Source organism: Canis aureus, chromosome 30 (genome assembly GCF_053574225.1).
Source record: "Canis aureus isolate CA01 chromosome 30, VMU_Caureus_v.1.0, whole genome shotgun sequence".
In the NCBI taxonomy this organism is placed as follows: Eukaryota; Metazoa; Chordata; class Mammalia; order Carnivora; family Canidae; genus Canis; species Canis aureus.
Genome location: NC_135640.1, coordinates 14,170,446 through 14,188,843, shown reverse-complemented (window position 1 = coordinate 14,188,843; position 18,398 = coordinate 14,170,446). Strand labels below are relative to the sequence as shown.

Sequence of the window (18,398 nt, the reverse complement as noted above, 5' to 3'; positions counted from 1 at the left end):
TATCCCACTAATCATGAATATGTATATTTTATTGCAAACATATTAAATAACTTTGAATAGATCCTCTGACTTAGATCCTCTTTGTAGTATGCATTGTATTATCTTTCTGGGATCTGAAACATTTTGAATTCCAAATATATTTGGCTACAAAGATTTTGGATAGGAAATGATGGATACACACTGACATTTATGTTCTTTGGACAATCCTTGAAACCCACTTTTATGTTGATAGCTTGTGGAATGGAGTGTCCAGAGAGAGGTCTTCTCCAGGTGTAGATCTACAGGATACTTGTCAGTGTGACTAATAAGTTTCATAAAGGACTGAAGTTTTTGCAATTATTACATACAATTTGAATATATTCAGTATCAAGTACTTGAACATTCCATTTTTTTGTGAAGGTTGAATGATAAAACAAAGCACTCAATACATTATTCTCTATTAATTATAGTTTATGTCTATTCTAATTGTAGTTGTTCAACTCATAGTGATTAACAGTGTCCCTAAAAGGATATGTGATGATGAAGAATATGTTGTCAATCAGTACCTGTTTCTCTTTTTCACTGGCAGGATGTTATTACCTGTTTGAACTATTCTGTTTTAATTTCTACTATGCTCATTTTATGTTGTGCCTTCTAATTAGGACACCCACATATTAAGATTAAAGTTATGATTTGATAATCCCCCATTAATGCTGTTGATCTTCCAATGTCACTTTACATGCTAATTGTAACAGTTTTGACATCCAAACACAAATGCCCTTTTGACTTAACTATACATTTGGCTTTAAGTATTTTTAAATGCCTTATTAAAGTTGGAGCAAATGATGGCTTTGCTCTGGGCTATACCATGGCTTCTTATTCTCTGTACAATTATGTTAATTATATTTTGTTAAAATTCCCAGAGGCCTCAGCTCTAAACTAAGGACCAATATATAGTTGGTATTAATTGTAATTAATATTGACTACCTGTGTGTGTGTGTGTCTTTCTTTTTTTTTAACAGTTACATTTCAAAGAGGAGATGGAGGACTAATGAGCAATGGGAGGTATGCTAAGGAGATTCTTTTTTATTATTATTTTTAATCAGGACTGGGGAAACTATAGTAAGAAGCTATTATTGTAATAAATGATCACTTATAAGTCTGAGAATTCTAGGAGGAATTAAATGGCTTACCACAAGGTTTAATGATCTATCTGTTGTGCACTTTAGAGGAATCAAGTCCAGATGTTTCATATCTCCCAGATGCCCCTGAAGAAATTAGTAGTAAATATCACAAGGAATGTGTTCATTTGTTAGCAGGATGTTTATTGCATTAATTAGACATTAGCAAATGAAGTTGCTGTTGTTTAAGACTCCTTATTGGCTCTCACTAAATTGCTGTGAGTGAACAATTACACATAATCGATCACAAAGTAAATGATTCATGGATGATGAATAGGCTGTAGATTGATAGGACTGGATTCCACAACTTTGGATACTCAATTGAAATTGATAAAAGCTGATAACAAACCCATATATCCTCATCTATTTTCCCTTTGCCAATATGGAGATTGTAATTAGGCTCTGGTAATAACTTCCAATCTCCCATTTAATCAATATTTTAGCAAAAAGAGATTAGGTCTAATGAGAGCTAGTGCATGTAGCAAGTAAGCAGTTGGATCTTCTTATTGCAGTTTCCATAGAAACACATGTTTCTCTTAGGGATTGCACAGAAACGGTCTATCAAAAATAAAGTGCAATGATTATAGATGTTGCTATTTCCTTTTAAATATGCTAATAATCTGGAGAGGAATCAGATTTTCATCTTTTATATCAAAAATGGAAATTCTTTATTAAATATGATGTGAGGGAAGTTTTTCTCACAGACTATACTCACATGCTGAATCAGATCACAGTGAATCTTTAATTACCCTAAAAATTTTAATATACCCCTAATATCTTGCAATTCAGAGAATTTGGAAATGTGCTACTAATGGAACAATATAAATACTGTTCATTAATTTCCCTCAAGTTTGTTGCCTCTAAATTAAACATGAGGGCTCATAACAGGGGTTACAGCTTACAGAGGACAGATAAATATGGGGGCTGTAGGAATCAAGGAAGCAATAGCCCAAAGTCCTGGAAATGGTTGATACTGAGCAATCACTTTGAGCAATTGTTTCTTGAGGTGCCAGTTTATAATCAAACTTTGTTTTGGGATCCTACTATGTTACCAATTCCACCAGTTTAAGGGCAGACAACTGAATTCATTTGGATGCTTCTGCTTCCACTGACAGGCTATATATAGTTTTAATGAACCCCTGAAGTTCCTTAATTCTTGAGAACCTACACATTTTAATTTGAAGTGAATTAAAATCTTCTTAAATTCCTTAATATATTTTAGTGCAGGAGACAGGTGTCCAAATTTCTCATGGAGCTCCATGGGTTGATTTCCTTCCAATTTCTGTTTTAGCCGTCCTGGTCTTCTAAATGCTGGTGATCCCAGTTACCCATGGCTTGCTGATTCATGGCCAGCCACGAGCTTACCAGTAAACAATAGCAATAGTGGCCCAAATGAGATTGGGAATTTTGGACGTGGAGGTAAGTTGTGCTATTCAAAACTTTGTTGTTCGTTTTCTTAGCTTTCCTGAATATTCATAATACATTTTGGTTTGGGGACTATTAGCACAAGATTAGTAGAATCAGAAACTATGCTGCTAAGTAGAGCTTATGATTTGGGACTAGTCATTTCTGTTTTCTGTGTCATTCAACACATATTTATTAAGTATACCCTGCATACCTGGCACTACGGCAGATAGTAAAAATAAAATATCAATATAAAGAGAGATGGTACTTATCCTCATAGGATGCATGTTATAGAGAGTAGACACTTAAATAAAGATGAAAACATGTTGAGAGAGAACTTAAGTGTAGTTCTACCATTGATAACTTTGTACCCCAAATGAAAGACAAAAAGGTGCTAAGTGGCTGATATAATAAGGTCTCCAAAATCTGGAGCTAGGGTCCTGTCTGTAGAAACAGAATTTGACCTACTATAAGTAATTAATGTATTTATTATACTATATTATATTTGACCTATTATAAATAATTACAGTCTCCCCACTGCCACCTTTCATCCAATCAATAGGAGAAAGATGGGGCTAGAGAAGTCTGTTGTCCCAGTTTTTATTTTGGCAGAAATATGAGTTTTCCTTTGGCAGACAGTTGTGCAGACAGTAAATGGACTGGAGCTGCCTTGCCAGTACCCAACATGAAAAGGCTACCCACTAAGAATACAAAAGTTCTATGAATGGAGTGTTATTTAGGTTGACATCTGAAGAAGAGGTAGAGATTAAGCAGAGTTGTGGGGAAAAGTGTGTGGAGAAGAAATGACCGTATTTTAAGATCTAGAAAGAAGAGAGACATGACCTATTTGAGAAATGAATGAATTTTCTAATGAGTATGATGTACAACGGGAGCAGAGGTGGTAAAATGTATATATATATATATATATATATAGAGAGAGAGAGAGAGAGAGGAAAGAGAGAGAGAGAGAGAGAGGGACAGATAATAGAGGGCCTCCTAAGCTACACAAAGACTTTAAACTTTGTCCGAAGGCTGGTCAGAAGGCATCAATGGGTTTGTAATAGGAGAACAGTGGGATCTAAGCCGAGTGTGAAGTCATCCAGGCTACTGCTGGGTGGAGAATGGAGTTCGAGTAGAAAATGGGATGATTAATTAGTAGAGTAGTGCTGTAATGCAAGAAAGTGTGGATTAATCTGCTGGAGGCTTTCTACACCTCTGGATGGAATTAATGGAGGAGACCCAGGGCTAGGCTAAACTATGATAAGCACCTCAGGGGTGCATTTCACAGGCATGAGTGTATAAATATACTGACCTAGAGGAGTAATCATGGATACTGACATTTTATCTTTATGAATGGAGTACCAATGAATGTTTGAATGTAATTAAAATAGTATTTCAAATAATAAAGCTACTAATTATTGCATAAGTCTGCATTCTGTCAATACCAACTTGAAGAAAGGGAGCTCTCTTCCATTCTCCAAATAAAATACAGAAAATAACCATCCCCTTGTCATAGTTATGTAGTGAGGATTAAAAGGATAATTTAGCACAGGTTTAGCACAAAGCTTGACATACAAGAGTGGCCAATAGGCATCAGTATAGTAAGTAAGAAAATAAAAAATACCTGTATGATTCCTCAACTTTTTGCTTGCCCTCTGTAATCACCCCATTTAGGATTCTTATTACCCCAGAACCTCTGAAGGTGGCTGCCTCCCCTAGTGACCAAACTCTGAGCCCTTAGCTTACTGGCTATCACTTTTCCATGGTAGGCTCTATCCCTGAGCATCTCCTCACCAGGAGAGCAGAACACTCCTCCCTCCCTCACACAGAATGATTTTGTCAAAAGAAATTCTGTTTGAAGGATTTGATCCATCAAGGATTAGATATCTATTTTACTTGCTATATTTGTATTTGATTAATGCACCATTCTCTTCACATCAAGAAATGAATGCCTAAAGATAAAGAAAATGTTTGGTTTTGGTTTTGGCTTTCAGCTTTTAGCAGGCTACACTAACATCTGAAAAGTCTGTCTAATTTAGCCAAAGGGTACATTTGTAAATTTTCAAGGTTTTTCTTCCATATCCACTTCATTTTCATGACATGAAATATTTTGCAGGCAAACATCAAGGCCAAAACAAAGTTTTTGCAAGGTTTACTGTATTTCTTTGCAGTGTAATAGGCATTGTTAGCTTTTACTATGCACCAGAAATAGGTAGGTGTTTTTTTCTTTTTTGTACATTTTATTGGCATAATAAATGTGTGACATAAGTAATAGATAATCATGTTTACTTTTTAAAGGCCAGGAAACTAAGGTTTATCAAGATGAATAACTTGAGATCTAAGTATAGAAGGCAGGCCTAACACATTTTAAAGTCTCAGTTATTTTATCTACACTGTTCTGCAATCATCAAGGCTGGATTCACGTGTATGATTATGTAACTATGTTCCCTTAAGAGAATTATCGTGGATACTGACATTTCCCTTTCAAGAATGGAATACTAATACATGTTTAAATGTAATGAAAATAGTATTTTGAGTAATAAAGTTACTAATTATTGCAGAAGTCTGCATTTCATCAATGCAAAATATGAAAGATTTATTTAATCATTCAGCGAGCACTTATCCTCTGCAAAACACCAGGTGAGGAATTGTGGAATGGATCCAGGCATAAATCCCATATGTTCCTGTTCTTAAGTATCTTATGATACAGTACAGGAGACAGTCATTCATTCAAGTATATCAGTCCAAAAGAAATAAATGCATGGATAATTCAGGTGCTGAAAACTGCAAAATGAATCATGAGTAATTCCACCTGAAGGGAAGGGTTTCTGTAATCCAGAGGCTTCAAAATCAAATGTTAACAAGTGCCAGTCAGCCCAAAGCACTAAGGAAAGGTAGGTGTGGACCATAAAAGTGGAAACTGGAAGGTCCTGCCTAAAGATGGCAACACCTATTTAGGTCCAGGCTGTCAGAGAAAGGCCGGCCCAGAGTTCCAAACTATCTGATATTATAGGATGATCTCCCACATCCAAATATTCATGCATAATCTTCCAATATTTCAAAGGTTGGATATAATTCAATTTATTTTTTGAAAATGTAGGAGCAATCAAATAACAGCCGAAGGAAATATGCAGCCCCCAAATCAATATAGATGCACTCAGACTTGAAGGCTGGCTAATTGCAACCAGCAGAGAGAACGTGATTCTATTTCTAGAACTGTGGCTTTACTTGTTGCAGGATTACATCTAGAGGAGTAGGTCCTCAGACAACTTTTTTTCCATTTTTAAATACTTGAATGTGCAATCACTTCAGAATCTTGCAGTTAAGTAGTTCCCCATCCAAATCAAAAGTTTTAGAGGACTTCAAGTTCAAGCTGTTGGGAAGTTGGGGCTCATGCTGGAGAAACATGTCTATCCAGTTAATATTATCAATGAAAGATGGTGGAGGTGACAGAAACAAAACTGAAATTTCCCCCGAGTGGAGGATCGGTTTTCATAATTTTGATCTATTACTAAGTACTAAAAGTTTTTGAGAATGAAAATGATAATTGACATTTGAGAATAAAGTATGCTTTTCCATTATCCAATTTTCTAATTAGTTTATAGGTAAAAGCATAAAGGGCAAAAAATGTAATTCTGGGATTCTGAAATCAAAAAACAATCTTACTTATTATACAACTTTGTGAAATATATTTGACTATTAACAATTTCACTGATATGCCTTTAAAATATTTACTTCAGTAAAGTATGTATCCACATATAAAGTAAATTGGAATTCCAGACTTCAGGAGGATCTAAATTATACAGGATGCAAAATGGATTGTAAGTGTCTTGTCGCTATTGCTAAAAAAGACATTTTTATCTCTTGTGAAATGCAAAAGCAAAATTAATATTTTTAATTAATTTGTTTTTGGTTTTGTTTTGTGGGTATGATCAAACCTAAGAGATTGGGGATATTTTGACTAAGTTTCTGCTTCCACGTTTTTCTTGTCGTGATAAATTGTTTTGGTAGCACAATAATTTAATTAATTACTTAATATTTACAGTAATATAACTAGTTGGAAATTTCCTATAATGAAGAAATCACTGATGATCTCAAGTCCTATGAAGTGTGGCTCTCAGAACATAATTATGGAACATATACTATAATTAGATTCACTTTTGACTCTACGTGATTAAAAATGTCATTTAGTGTTGTTGTTTTTTAAAGATTTTACTGATTTATTTCAAAGAGAGAGTGAGTGTGAGTGGGGTTGGGAAGCAGGGAGAGAGGGAAAGAGAATCTCAAGCAGACTCCCTTCTTGAGAGCCTGACATGGGGCTCAACACAGGGCTTGAACTCACTACCCTGAGAGCATGACCTGAGCTGAAATCAAGAGTCAGATGCTTAACCAACTGGCCCCCCAGTATTGTTGGTTTTTGTTTTTTGTTCAAATTCTAGTATCTTTTGTAAAAAAGGAAAAATAAGAGCTCGGGAGAGAGGTGGCAGTTCTGAATTAAAAAGCATCATGTAAAGTTAATTCAGCACACCAAAAGATAAATGGGCTGATTGATATTCAGTGTTGTTACTAAAGTTTAATTTTACTCTTGCTGTATTATAACTTGAAACTGTAATTCTCCACTTCTAAGAGTTAGTAGCATAAATTAAACTCACTGATCACTCAGATTGCTTTTTCTATAGTTAAATCCTGCTGTATTGTGCAAATGACTTATTCATGAAAGTTTCCTTTTGTTATCTAAGAAAAAAAAAAAAAATCCCTACCATCCGTTCCACTCCATACTGGAACTGTGAAATCAAATCAGAAATGCAGTAAGCTGGAACTTCAGAAAAATGTATCTCCTAGCCTGCTTATATAGTATAATTTCGGGAAAATGTTGCATCTGTTCAGCAGTTAGATTCCATATCTTTTGGGGTAAAGTGGAAAAAGATGTTTTCAATCCATAATTTGTAGATTCACTCTTACCGTTTCTTGCGTAAGGAGCCAACCGTTGCGTTGGTTCTAAAAGCTGTGTGAACGACTGAAAGCATTTTTCAGTAGTGAAATATCCCAAACATTTCACTCATGGATGAAGAAGATGGGGGAAGGGATGTGCTAAGCAGTGAGACGTGAAGGACGAGCGGTAGGCCTGCCTGTCACCGAAGCTGAGAGCTTGGCGATGGTTGTACATCATCTACCCTTCATTGACTCATAAAGCCCATCTCAGCTGAAATGCAAACGTGCGGCATGACACGTTTATTTTTCATCTTCCATCCTGATAGTTTTGGGCTGCCTGTGCATCATTAAATTGTTTCATTTCCCTATGTTCACCACAGATGTGCTGCCACCAGTTCCAGGCCAAGGGGATAAAACAGCAACGATGCTCTCAGATGGAGCCATTTATAGCAGCATTGACTTCACGACCAAAACCACTTACAACAGTTCCAGCCAAATAACACAGGCTACCCCATATGCCACAACACAGATCTTGCATTCCAATAGCATACATGAATTGGCTGTCGATCTGCCGGACCCACAGTGGAAGAGCTCAATTCAGCAAAAAACGGACCTGATGGGCTTTGGATATTCTCTCCCTGATCAGAACAAGGGTAACAACGGTGAGTCAGGTCCCTACTACCCAAGGAGTTATTTTCATATCATTTGTGCATGAGATAGAAATTAGTATTTGTTGTTCAGTTCAGTGATTCATTACCAGGTTCACTACCCAAACTAAAAAATTATTCTCGGCATGTATTCAGTACCTTGCACAATCCCTGCCACCGCCACCACCGCCACCGTCACTGCCACCACACACCAACACCAACCGGTTTCATCCTTTTAGCTCCTCTTCAATAGAGTGCTCAGTAATCCATCTCAACTTTCATTAGGCAGGGTAGACGGAACATTCCTCCACTGTCCCACGACATCTGCTTCTGAGTTGCTAACTGCATGTTCTGCATGGGCTTGTGCTGTGAACTAATCACATGATGCCACTATGACCTCTGCCCTTTAACCCTTAGCCTTACTTTACATCCCTGACTACCGATTGGCTGAGGGATTGTCTAATAGAATGCCACACAACCAGTCACAGGATTTCAGCACCACCAGCTCTCACAACAGCTCAGAGAGGAGTGGCAGTCTCTCAGGTTGGTCTCATCACAGTAAGGAGAAATATTTGTTTGTCACCAGCATATGACCTGTGTTCCTAACAACCGTGAAGAAGTACTGAATCACGACTCACTGTCAGGCATTTATCTTTCAGATGACAATAAAATTAGCGTATCCTAATGGAATCATGCTTTGGGAAGGGCGGAATAAGCATCACTCTCACTCTCTGTGTACTAAGCGTACACCACCATGTGTTCTGAAAAGTAGTGTCATTGTCCTAAGTATTATTTAGTGAAGAGCAGATGAGTTTGATCGTCCTTGAACCCTTCCTAAGAGCCAAGAGACCTCTACAATAAAAGATCATTCAGGAAAGTCAGCTCCAGGACGTGGGCAGCAAACGATGAATTCAGCCAAAATGCAAATTATCTGGGACATTTCTCATAGCATTAGGATTCCAGTGATGTGACTTTTTATTTTTGGACAATCTTTCCAAAATGTTATGTAATACAATTTATTATCGACGGAATGATGTCTGGAGTAAGGTGCTGCTACCGTGCTAACCAAGAATCTTATCAGACATTACTCTTCACACTTAACTTACAAGTCATAACCTTTCATATGGATGATTTTTTTATGCTGTAAATGTTAATATATTTGATATATATCAGCCAAACCTACAATCTATAATGTGGGTGTTGTATAGCACATATCGGGACAGAGTTTTACTGGACAGAAATATGTGCCTGTGGTAACGAATAGCAGCAGTGTGCTTCAGGCTCAAGGATCCTCACCTCTCAGATAAGGAGGTCGTAGGAGTCACACTCTACCTTCCAACCAGAACACGTACATCGTGTGACTGATGACTTTGCACATTTCTATTGATTCCATGACCTTATTTGCTTATTTTTTCATAATAATGATATTCCATTTGTTTTACAAAAATTTTTTTTTTTAATCTACAAATTCTCAGTAAAGGATTATGGTGTATTATGACATGTCACCGGCTCCTAGACCATAAGGAGTTAACTCTTTTATATCATTAGGGTAACATTTACTAAATGACTTTTCCTCAGGAGATAGAACCCTTTCAGTCTGAAATGTTAATGCTCTCTCTTCTCTCCAAAATGAGCCATTTGCTCTTCTTACCTATTGGTAGAATTAGATACATTATAGAATCCAGAAAATTTTAAACATCTGTTATGAATTTAAATGGGCTTAATAATATAGGGGGGCATTTTGAATAACCTTATGTCATTTATACTCCAATTTATTTATAATGAGTCCCACAATTGTACTCCATAATTAAAAACTAATGTATCCTAGGCCTATTTCATTCAAGATATGTAAAGTCCCAAGCAATATACATATTTTAAAAATCTATATATTTTAAGCCATGAATTACATAAGGCCTTTTGTGAATCCTTCATTAAATATTCTGTGTATGTTGATTGACACTGAGTTTTAAAAGTTACCTTTTGAGTAATTGTAAGCAGAACATGATTCACAATAGTGCTTACTGCTTTTTTAATCCATTAATCTCCTGAGTGACATTTATATATATATGTCTGTGAATTATATTAACTACTTCATCTACATTTGAATACAAAATTACTTAAATCAGAAATAGAAAGCATTCTTCAGAGATGAGAGTGAAATGATTATTCCCTGTTAGTTTAGTCCAATTGAGTTTAATATTACAGAATTTGCTTAATTCTTATAATCATAGATGTGTTTTCTAAAGCTCAAATTTAAGATCAAACTGCCCAAAGGATATCTAATCATACATTATAAGATTTTCTCAAGTTTGTGCACAGTAATGAAATCAATTTAAAATAATCACACTAACAAAGAAAGTTGGGCATTTCTGAATAATTTCAGTGAATTCCTCATCCTCCTTGAAACACTTTTATAATCTATTCCATATATAAGTTATGAGTATTTGTGTTAAAAATTCAACCACCAAAAAAGAAAACTCAGATCTCTTAGAAACTATATCCAGTCATATTGTGTATGTGTGTGTGTGTATATATATATATATATATATATATATTTAGCACTATATCAGTAGTGATAATGAAATATTTTTACACACTAGTATTTTTTGAAATACAGTATGTATTTAACTAAATTGAAAATTATCTATTTTTATCATTCTCTATACATAGAAGTTATCTGTTCAGCATAAATGTCAATTTAAATATTTACATTTTGCATTGAAGAGAAATGGGTCAAATATGTTTGCCAGTCTTCAAAATATGTTCCCCTAAAATATAATGCAGGCAGTTTTCACCTCAAAAATGCTTGGGGATCTTTGGTTGCAAGTAACAATAACAGATTGTGGCTCACTTAGCTCAAGGTATAGATCTTAGATAAACATTTAGTTTCCTTAGCTCGTGTTATATGCCCACCACCATGCTAAGAGTCCCCCTCTTAGCTCAATGCTAAGAGAGGACAAAGCATATGGATTGATGGTCCTACCAGGACACCACTCAATGACAGAGCAGAAATCTCCCAAAGAGGGAGAAGTAGGCATTGGAGTTAAGCCCTCAAAAATTCCCTCTATGAATCAGCTTCATTTGCCCAATTCATTTTTAAGTCTGACATTTGGCCCTTTTTGACCTTGGACAAGAACTTCAACAGAATTGGGTTCAGAGCTCCAGAAATAGTAGTTTCTAGTAAAGCTGTTGCATTTTAAATGTGGTTTTTTTTCTCTTCCTGTGTAAATATGGACCACATAACATTCAGAAAGAACCTCTATTTCCCCATCTATTAACTATTTCATCTACATTTGAATACACTATTACTTAAATTGGTGATAGAAAGCATTCTTTTGGAGGTGAGAGTGAAGCAATTATTCGCTTTTAGTCTGAGTTTAACAATTTGTTTTATGGAGATATATGAACTTTCTTCTTTGTATCATTCAGTTCTGGTGGTGATCATATGACATTTCTAAAGTGAAGAGTGAGGAAAACATTGTACACTTATAAATATATAAGTAATAAAGGATGCACAACCAGGGGAAGAACTCACTAAGGACGCACAGCCTAACCCATTCCTCTTTTAATTATTCAAATAGACTTCTGAAACTGCACAAAAATATATGATCCTAGTCTGTGATTTTGATGAATGATCATGAAACAAAGGATTAAGTCTTATCTACCATAAACGTAAAAAAAATTAGGCTTCTATTCAAGCAGGTTTATTATTTTTATTCCAAGAATCAGACTATTCCTGGGACGCTCATTGGGTTTGGATAAGTTAGGCTTGACAAAGGCTGTAGAAGTGGGCAGAACCATGTTTGCTCTAAGATAGAGGAGTTGGGAAACAGTAACAATGACTGGCATTTATTGAGCTCTCTGTACAATCTGAGCCCTCTCCATGCTTTCTATCTTTTAATCCTCAAAATACCATAAAGATTTAAGCACTTTATATCTGGTTTACATGTGTGGAAATTGAAGTAACTTATCAAGTAAGTGAGAAACCAGTCTTCAACCCCAGAGTAAGCTCTAACCCTTGAAGTAGCTCTATCGTTCTTTTAATACCTCTCCTATTGCCAAAGACAGGAAGTGAAAGGGTGAAAACATTTTGTCTGTAGGTGTGCTCTTTTAAGCACATGTGTTTATGTACACATGACCTAGACTACAGACATAATTGGCAACAGTATCTATGTCCAGTTTAGCAGTTCCATCACTTTCTGGCCCTGGAATAAGTTATTACTAAATGACACAATTTTCTGAATTGGCTCATGTGGATTAGTAATTGGCAGAAGAAAGGAGATGAGACTTCTAGCAATATCTCTATTGGTAGCCCTGCTCCAAGTATTTGATGCTCACAGCTTGCAGTTCCAGAAAGATGAGATCCAAGAGATCAATACCAGGATTTTGGAAATATAACAATAGGCCATAGTGGGAGTGAAGGAAGCTGCTTGGTTTCCATCAGAACAATATCCTTTATTATGCTGTGGGAGAAGCATTCATTCTTGCCATCAACTGTGGTCCATTTAGGAAGAAACTTGATTTACTTAAATTTTGAAAGAGTGAAAAGTATGGCAGTATACAAATGATGAGTTTTATTTTTATATTTCACTTAGCTCCAGTAATTCCAGATTTGGCTCAAATGCTGCCAAGTTATTTTTTGCTTGTGTTTTGTGCATGAATTCATTTGTATTAACAATAGTACTGAAAGTGATCACTGCATTTCCATTAATTATCCCCCTCTTTTTGGAATTTTAGGAAATGTGATGCTTAAAACATCTGGGAACCACTCTCACTATAGGCAAAAATAATTATGCCATTCATTAGTTTAAAATTCTATAAAACTTATCATTGTGAAAGATTTACAAGTATCCGGATTATAGTTGATTGATTTTTATCTGTCGCTTTTGAGGGAGAACTGTACTCTCCTGGATTAATTAAATTGAGTAAATTCTAATGGAAAAGTTTAGGCTGTATCCTTAGATGCTGCATTTTCCATTGAGAGGGATTATGCAAAAGAGCATTATAAACATACTAAAATCTGACATTTGAAAGAATTTGTTATGGCCCATTATTTCGTCTAACAATGCAAATGTAGAGGCAGCAGACGTGAATAAATCAATAAGTGTGCTTTTGCTTCAGAAGCCATGTTTTTGGTTTATTCAGCACTGTAGTTAATGCATTGGGGGAAAAAACAATATAATTTCGAGCGATTTATAAAAACGTTTTTCTGATTATATCATCTCATTGTTTATAGCTTTTAACAAATGTAATATACTGATTGTGGTGTTTTGAAAACATAAATACGTCTTCCCATCTGATGTACTGTTTCTACTGATATCTGGCACAGCTGAAGAAATGCATTATTACTTTCAGGTGGGAAAGGTGGAAAAAAGAAGAAAACTAAAAACTCTTCTAAACCACAGAAAAACAATGGATCGACTTGGGCCAATGTACCCCTACCTCCTCCCCCAGTCCAGCCCCTTCCTGGTACAGAGCTGGAACACTATGCAGTGGAACCGCAAGAAAATGGGTAAAACTGTTTTTCATTCCAACAAAATGCCCAGGGCTCTCCTCTTCTCTCAATCGTGCTTTTCTGTCTTTATCTTGTGTTCTCTTACTCTTTTCCCTGCCCCCTTTCCAGCCGGTTCCTCACCCTCTCCCACTCCTGTCTCAGGCCCCACTTTGGTTGTTTGCACCATCTATGTATTTTAGATGATAAACACACCACAGCACATATTGAGAACCTAGAATGCTTGGCCGTCAAGTGCCTTAGATTGTCTGCAATCATGATAATGCAGACTCCATTTATAATATTGCTTGTTAGCTTGAAAGCGAGTACCCACAGCTCTGTGAACTAAAGAGCCACTCCTGAGTGAGCCTGAAAAGGGAATTAAAATAATCTTCTCCATCGTCTCTCACGGTTTTCTAATGACTTGGTGTCTGGCCATAGCAGAGCTCCATCACATGGTGTAATTGCAGGGACTTTAATCATCAGCTTTGATGGGAATTTAGGGGCCAGAACAAGGAAAGAGTTGTTCAAGCCAACACACATTCTGTGACAAAAACCTCTCTAAGTTAGAAAATTTCCTTCAAGGGCATTTAAATGTGACCGGTTTCCTTATTCATTCTCAAATAAGTCTCAAGAGTTAGCGTTCCTCTGTTAAAGCGTTAATTGATTTTAAAGCAGAAAGACATTGATACTTTTTATTCTCTAATAAAAAAAATAGCAAATGAGACATTTACTCAGTCTTTTTTTTTTCTATTTTAATAATTCTAATTGCTCTGTCTTTCTCATAATTTTCAGGTCACCACTGCTTTTGAATGAAACTGAAAAATACATAATAAAGGCAGCTTTTCTTTTTTCCAAATTTCTTAAAATTCAGAAGTTAGATATTAAGACACCTCAATTTATTTCAATAATGGTTTTGTCTCCTGTCTTATTTTATGTAAAGATCACATGCATGAAATATTTTGGTCCCATCTCCTTTTTTTTTTTTAATTTTTTTTTAATTTTTATTTATTTATGATAGTCATAGAGAGAGAGAGAGGCGCAGAGACACAGGCAGAGGGAGAAGCAGGCTCCATGCACAGGGAGCCCGATGTGGGATTCGATCCCGGGTCTCCAGGATCGTGCCCTGGGCCAAAGGCAGGCGCCAAACCGCTGCGCCACCCAGGGATCCCCCATCTCCTTTTTTTTTTAAATAAGTGCTATCTTTGATATCTCAAGATTAATTCTTTTTTTCTTTCTTCTACTTTTTTTTTTTTTTTTTTTTTGAGAGAGAGAGAGAAAGTAAGAGAGAGAGGAGGGTCAGGGGGAGAGGGAGAGAAATCTTAAGAAGGCTCCATGCACAGCAGGGAGCCTAAAATGGGGCTCAATCTCAAAACGAAGTCGAGATTTCATTTATTTGTTCATGAGAGACACAGAAAGAAAGGCAGAGACACGGGCAGAGGGAGAAGCCTGATGTGGGACTAAATCCCAGGACTCCAGGATCACACCCTGAACTGAAAGCAGATGCTTAACCATTGAGCCACCCAAGCATCCCTCATTTTACTTTTTTAAAAAGTTCACATTTGAAATAGGAAATTAAGAAGACATCCTTTTTTCTCTGACTTTTTTAAAAACTTAAATTTTGCACATGATCTTATATAATACATATCAATAATGTAAATGTGCCCATATCACATGAAGTCTGTCAAAGAAAAACCAGAGATGTGTATTCCACAAGGAAAGATTATTACAGGGCTTAGGAATCTGCATTTTAAAGGCTATTGTCAGAAAATGAGAAAATAAAGCTTATAAACTGGGAAGAGAAAATAGTTACTATCAAATATGTTTAAGCATAAAGTAGGTAATTTGGAATCTTTCTCTTTTTCTTTTCCCACTGCATCTACTTAAAAAACAGACTGCAATAGCTATTACCCACTGAAATAATACTAATTCATTCCAAACAAATGCTAAACTCCTCACTTGATTTTATTGCCCAGCAGCAGAATTGAAAATATCTTTTGATGAATGAAATAATACACATTGCTGCAGTTTTATTTTTTGATGTAAATTATTTTCTGAATATTAACCTATAAAATATAAAGTTATTTTTGAATTATTTTAATATTTAGCCAGGATGTATGATATTGGAAAATCTTTCTTTCTAAAAGTTTTCTAAAAATTCATTTGAGACTTTAGATAGGTAAAGAAATACATATTTTAATATTATATATTCAAAGTCTTTGTAGCATGTAGTTTGGTTTTTAATAACCTTTATTTGCCTTAAGTAGCTCATATTTCCTAAAGAAAAATGATCACTTTTAACAAAACTAGTAGGTAAGTCTTATCTATTAGTAAACTGACAGCAAAATTCAGTTTTCTTGTTTTGGACTCAGTTTTTCAATGGATATTGTTTCAGTTGTTTAATGACAATACCTACTTAAAATCAATATGACAAGAATAAATTAAAATTATTCAATTTGTGAAGACTTTGTCCATTTCTTGATAAATTATTTATATTTTCCTTTTTTCTAACGTCAAACCCTTATAACATTGAAAAGGAGAGGCATCTAGTGGCTCCATCACTTAAGTGTCTGACTTTTGATTTCGGCTCAGAGCATGACCTCAGAGTCCTGAGATCAAGCACCATGCCCAACCCCAAAGAGTGTGTTGGAGATTTTCTCTCTTCCCCTAACTCTGTTCCTACCTACCCCATGCATGCACTTTTACTCTCTCTCTCAAATAAATAATAAATACATCTTAAAAAAAAAGGAAAGACTTTTGAACACTTCCTAGATTATTTTATAATCTGCTCTTCGTGATACTTACATTGACTATTTTACATATGAGTTCTTATATAGAATTGTTTCTATGCCTTGTTTTGAAACTCATGCAGGTTTAAGGTTCTCTTGAAGTGCAAACAACAAAAACTTTAGAAGTCATGGTTTGGTTTTTCATAATTTTTATTTTAACAGTCAAGGATCCTGCAACTGTACTTGTTATGGTGATACATAGTTTTTCTTTCTGCTGCTTTTAACATATATTAGGGAACTTACTCAACACACATCTTTTTCAACTAAATAGCAAGTGCTAATCCCAGTGTCAGGAAGAAAAGCAACAGAGATGAAAGAAACAAATACACAATTATTCAGGAAGATCTAATCTCTGATCTAGAGAGTTCACACAGTTGGTAGGTAGAGATCACAAAGCACATACATACACACACACACACACATACACAATTTTATATGATAAGTCCTAGATGAGCAATGTATACAAAATAATAATCTGTATTCAGGAAAGGATAACCATGTATGCCAGGTAAGGTTAGGACAATCCTATAGAAGTTCAGTTTTGAGGTGAATCTTGAATCAGTTATTCACAAATAATAGCACCAGAGTATAACTGGCTGCTGGGTGCCAGCTCTGAGTTTGAAGCAGAAATGGCAAAGGACAAGCAATGGTTCCTAATCTAAAGCAGCCTAGGTGCCAGAATAAATTATTAACCAAGGACTACAACAAAATGTTACTATTGTCACCATTTGCTGTGCAGATAGATAATTTCCATAGCCAAAAGAAAAAATATATATATAAAATGAAAGATAAGAAAAAATGAATAGCCCCATTAGTTTTCCTTTAGTACTTCCCACTCTTCCTTCAAAACCCCCTCCTATTCTAGTTAAGGTGACTTGCCTTTCCTTAATTTTTTAATTCCTTAAGTTTACTATTGTAGTACTCAGCACATTGCATTCTAATTGCTTGTGTCTATACTTCAGCAATCAGTACCTGTTGTATGACGTTTGCTGGGTTTGAAATATTCATAGGGTAGGAGATAATCTGAACAGGTGCCTTGAGGCCAACTGTGAAGTCTTGTATGTCATTTAGGGAGTCTGATCTTTGGATATAGATGATGAATTGCAGGACATGAGGCTGGGGCAGGTAGATGACATTCGGGATACTGCAGGAGAATAGCCAGTATCATAAAAAATGATAAGGCGGTAAGATAAAGCAGTGGCAGAGGGATGGAGGGAAAGGGATAAACTTTGGAAATATACCTACCCCAGAATAATCTCAATCTTGAATATTTTTTATTGCAATGTTTAGTACTGTTTCTAAACCTTCAATATTATTAAATTTCTTTCTAAGTGATTCCTGGGCCATTTTCCCCCCACAGAACTAAATAACAAAAGTTATCAAGTCACTGTCCAGATAGAAAAGTACTTAATTGTTAATTCAATATTATAGCAACACTGGTAAATGTCCTCTCTCATCAATAAACCTCTCTCAGCCTGATAAAAATGTATCGAAATGTATTCATCCTTAGCTATAAATTTGTTTTTATTATTATCTTATGATGCTAGGAAGAATTCAGTAGAGATTCAATAGAAATCTGATGCTTTGCTTTGTTGCTACAATTAGAGATTGGCAAGCTTTTGTGGGCGTTGAACTATATTGTATTTTTATTAGTAATTCAGTATTTGAATCTGACCATTAACTAGCTAGTTCACATGCAACATTGATTTGTTGTCATCTTTCTCATTATTTACCAGGGAACAGAGTTAATATGATGCCTCGTACTTCATCAATAATATGTTAAAAAAAAAAAAAAAGCTTTTCTGGGAACTATTGACCAAAAAAAGACCTTTAGTTGGCTCAGGAGCATTTTTGCAGTCTTCTTTGTGTTACTACAAGAAAAAGTTGAGGGCACCTGAGTGGCTAAGTCAGTTAAGCATTCAACTCTTGGCTTCAGCTCGGGTCATGATTTCAAGGTCATGATCTAGGGTCCTAA

The 18,398-nt window shown here is 35.6% G+C and overlaps 1 protein-coding gene and 1 long non-coding RNA gene across 17 annotated transcripts in view; one reads left to right on the top strand and one right to left on the bottom strand.

Annotated features, from left to right (window-relative positions):
• ROBO2 (roundabout guidance receptor 2) overlaps positions 1–18,398 on the top strand; it is a 1,635,852-nt gene that overhangs the window by 1,579,991 nt on the left and 37,463 nt on the right. For 9 of the 15 annotated variants that reach the window (XM_077878775.1, XM_077878785.1, XM_077878780.1 and 6 more), the window contains 5 exons: positions 1,002–1,044; positions 2,452–2,579; positions 7,877–8,158; positions 8,561–8,686; positions 13,499–13,655. In XM_077878775.1, coding sequence (XP_077734901.1) covers positions 1,002–1,044; positions 2,452–2,579; positions 7,877–8,158; positions 8,561–8,686; positions 13,499–13,655 — 736 coding nt within the window. The remainder of the gene's footprint in view (positions 1–1,001; positions 1,045–2,451; positions 2,580–7,876; positions 8,159–8,560; positions 8,687–13,498; positions 13,656–18,398) is intronic. The other 6 variants (XM_077878782.1, XM_077878786.1, XM_077878778.1 and 3 more) reach the window with 1 other exon arrangement.
• Positions 1–18,398, bottom strand: part of LOC144301739 (uncharacterized) — a 28,034-nt gene that overhangs the window by 1,780 nt on the left and 7,856 nt on the right. The window contains exon 3 of one of the 2 annotated variants that reach the window (XR_013368507.1): positions 17,396–17,567. The exons of the other annotated variant lie outside the window; for it this stretch is intronic. This is a non-coding gene — a long non-coding RNA (uncharacterized LOC144301739). The remainder of the gene's footprint in view (positions 1–17,395; positions 17,568–18,398) is intronic. 2 annotated transcript variants of the gene reach the window in all.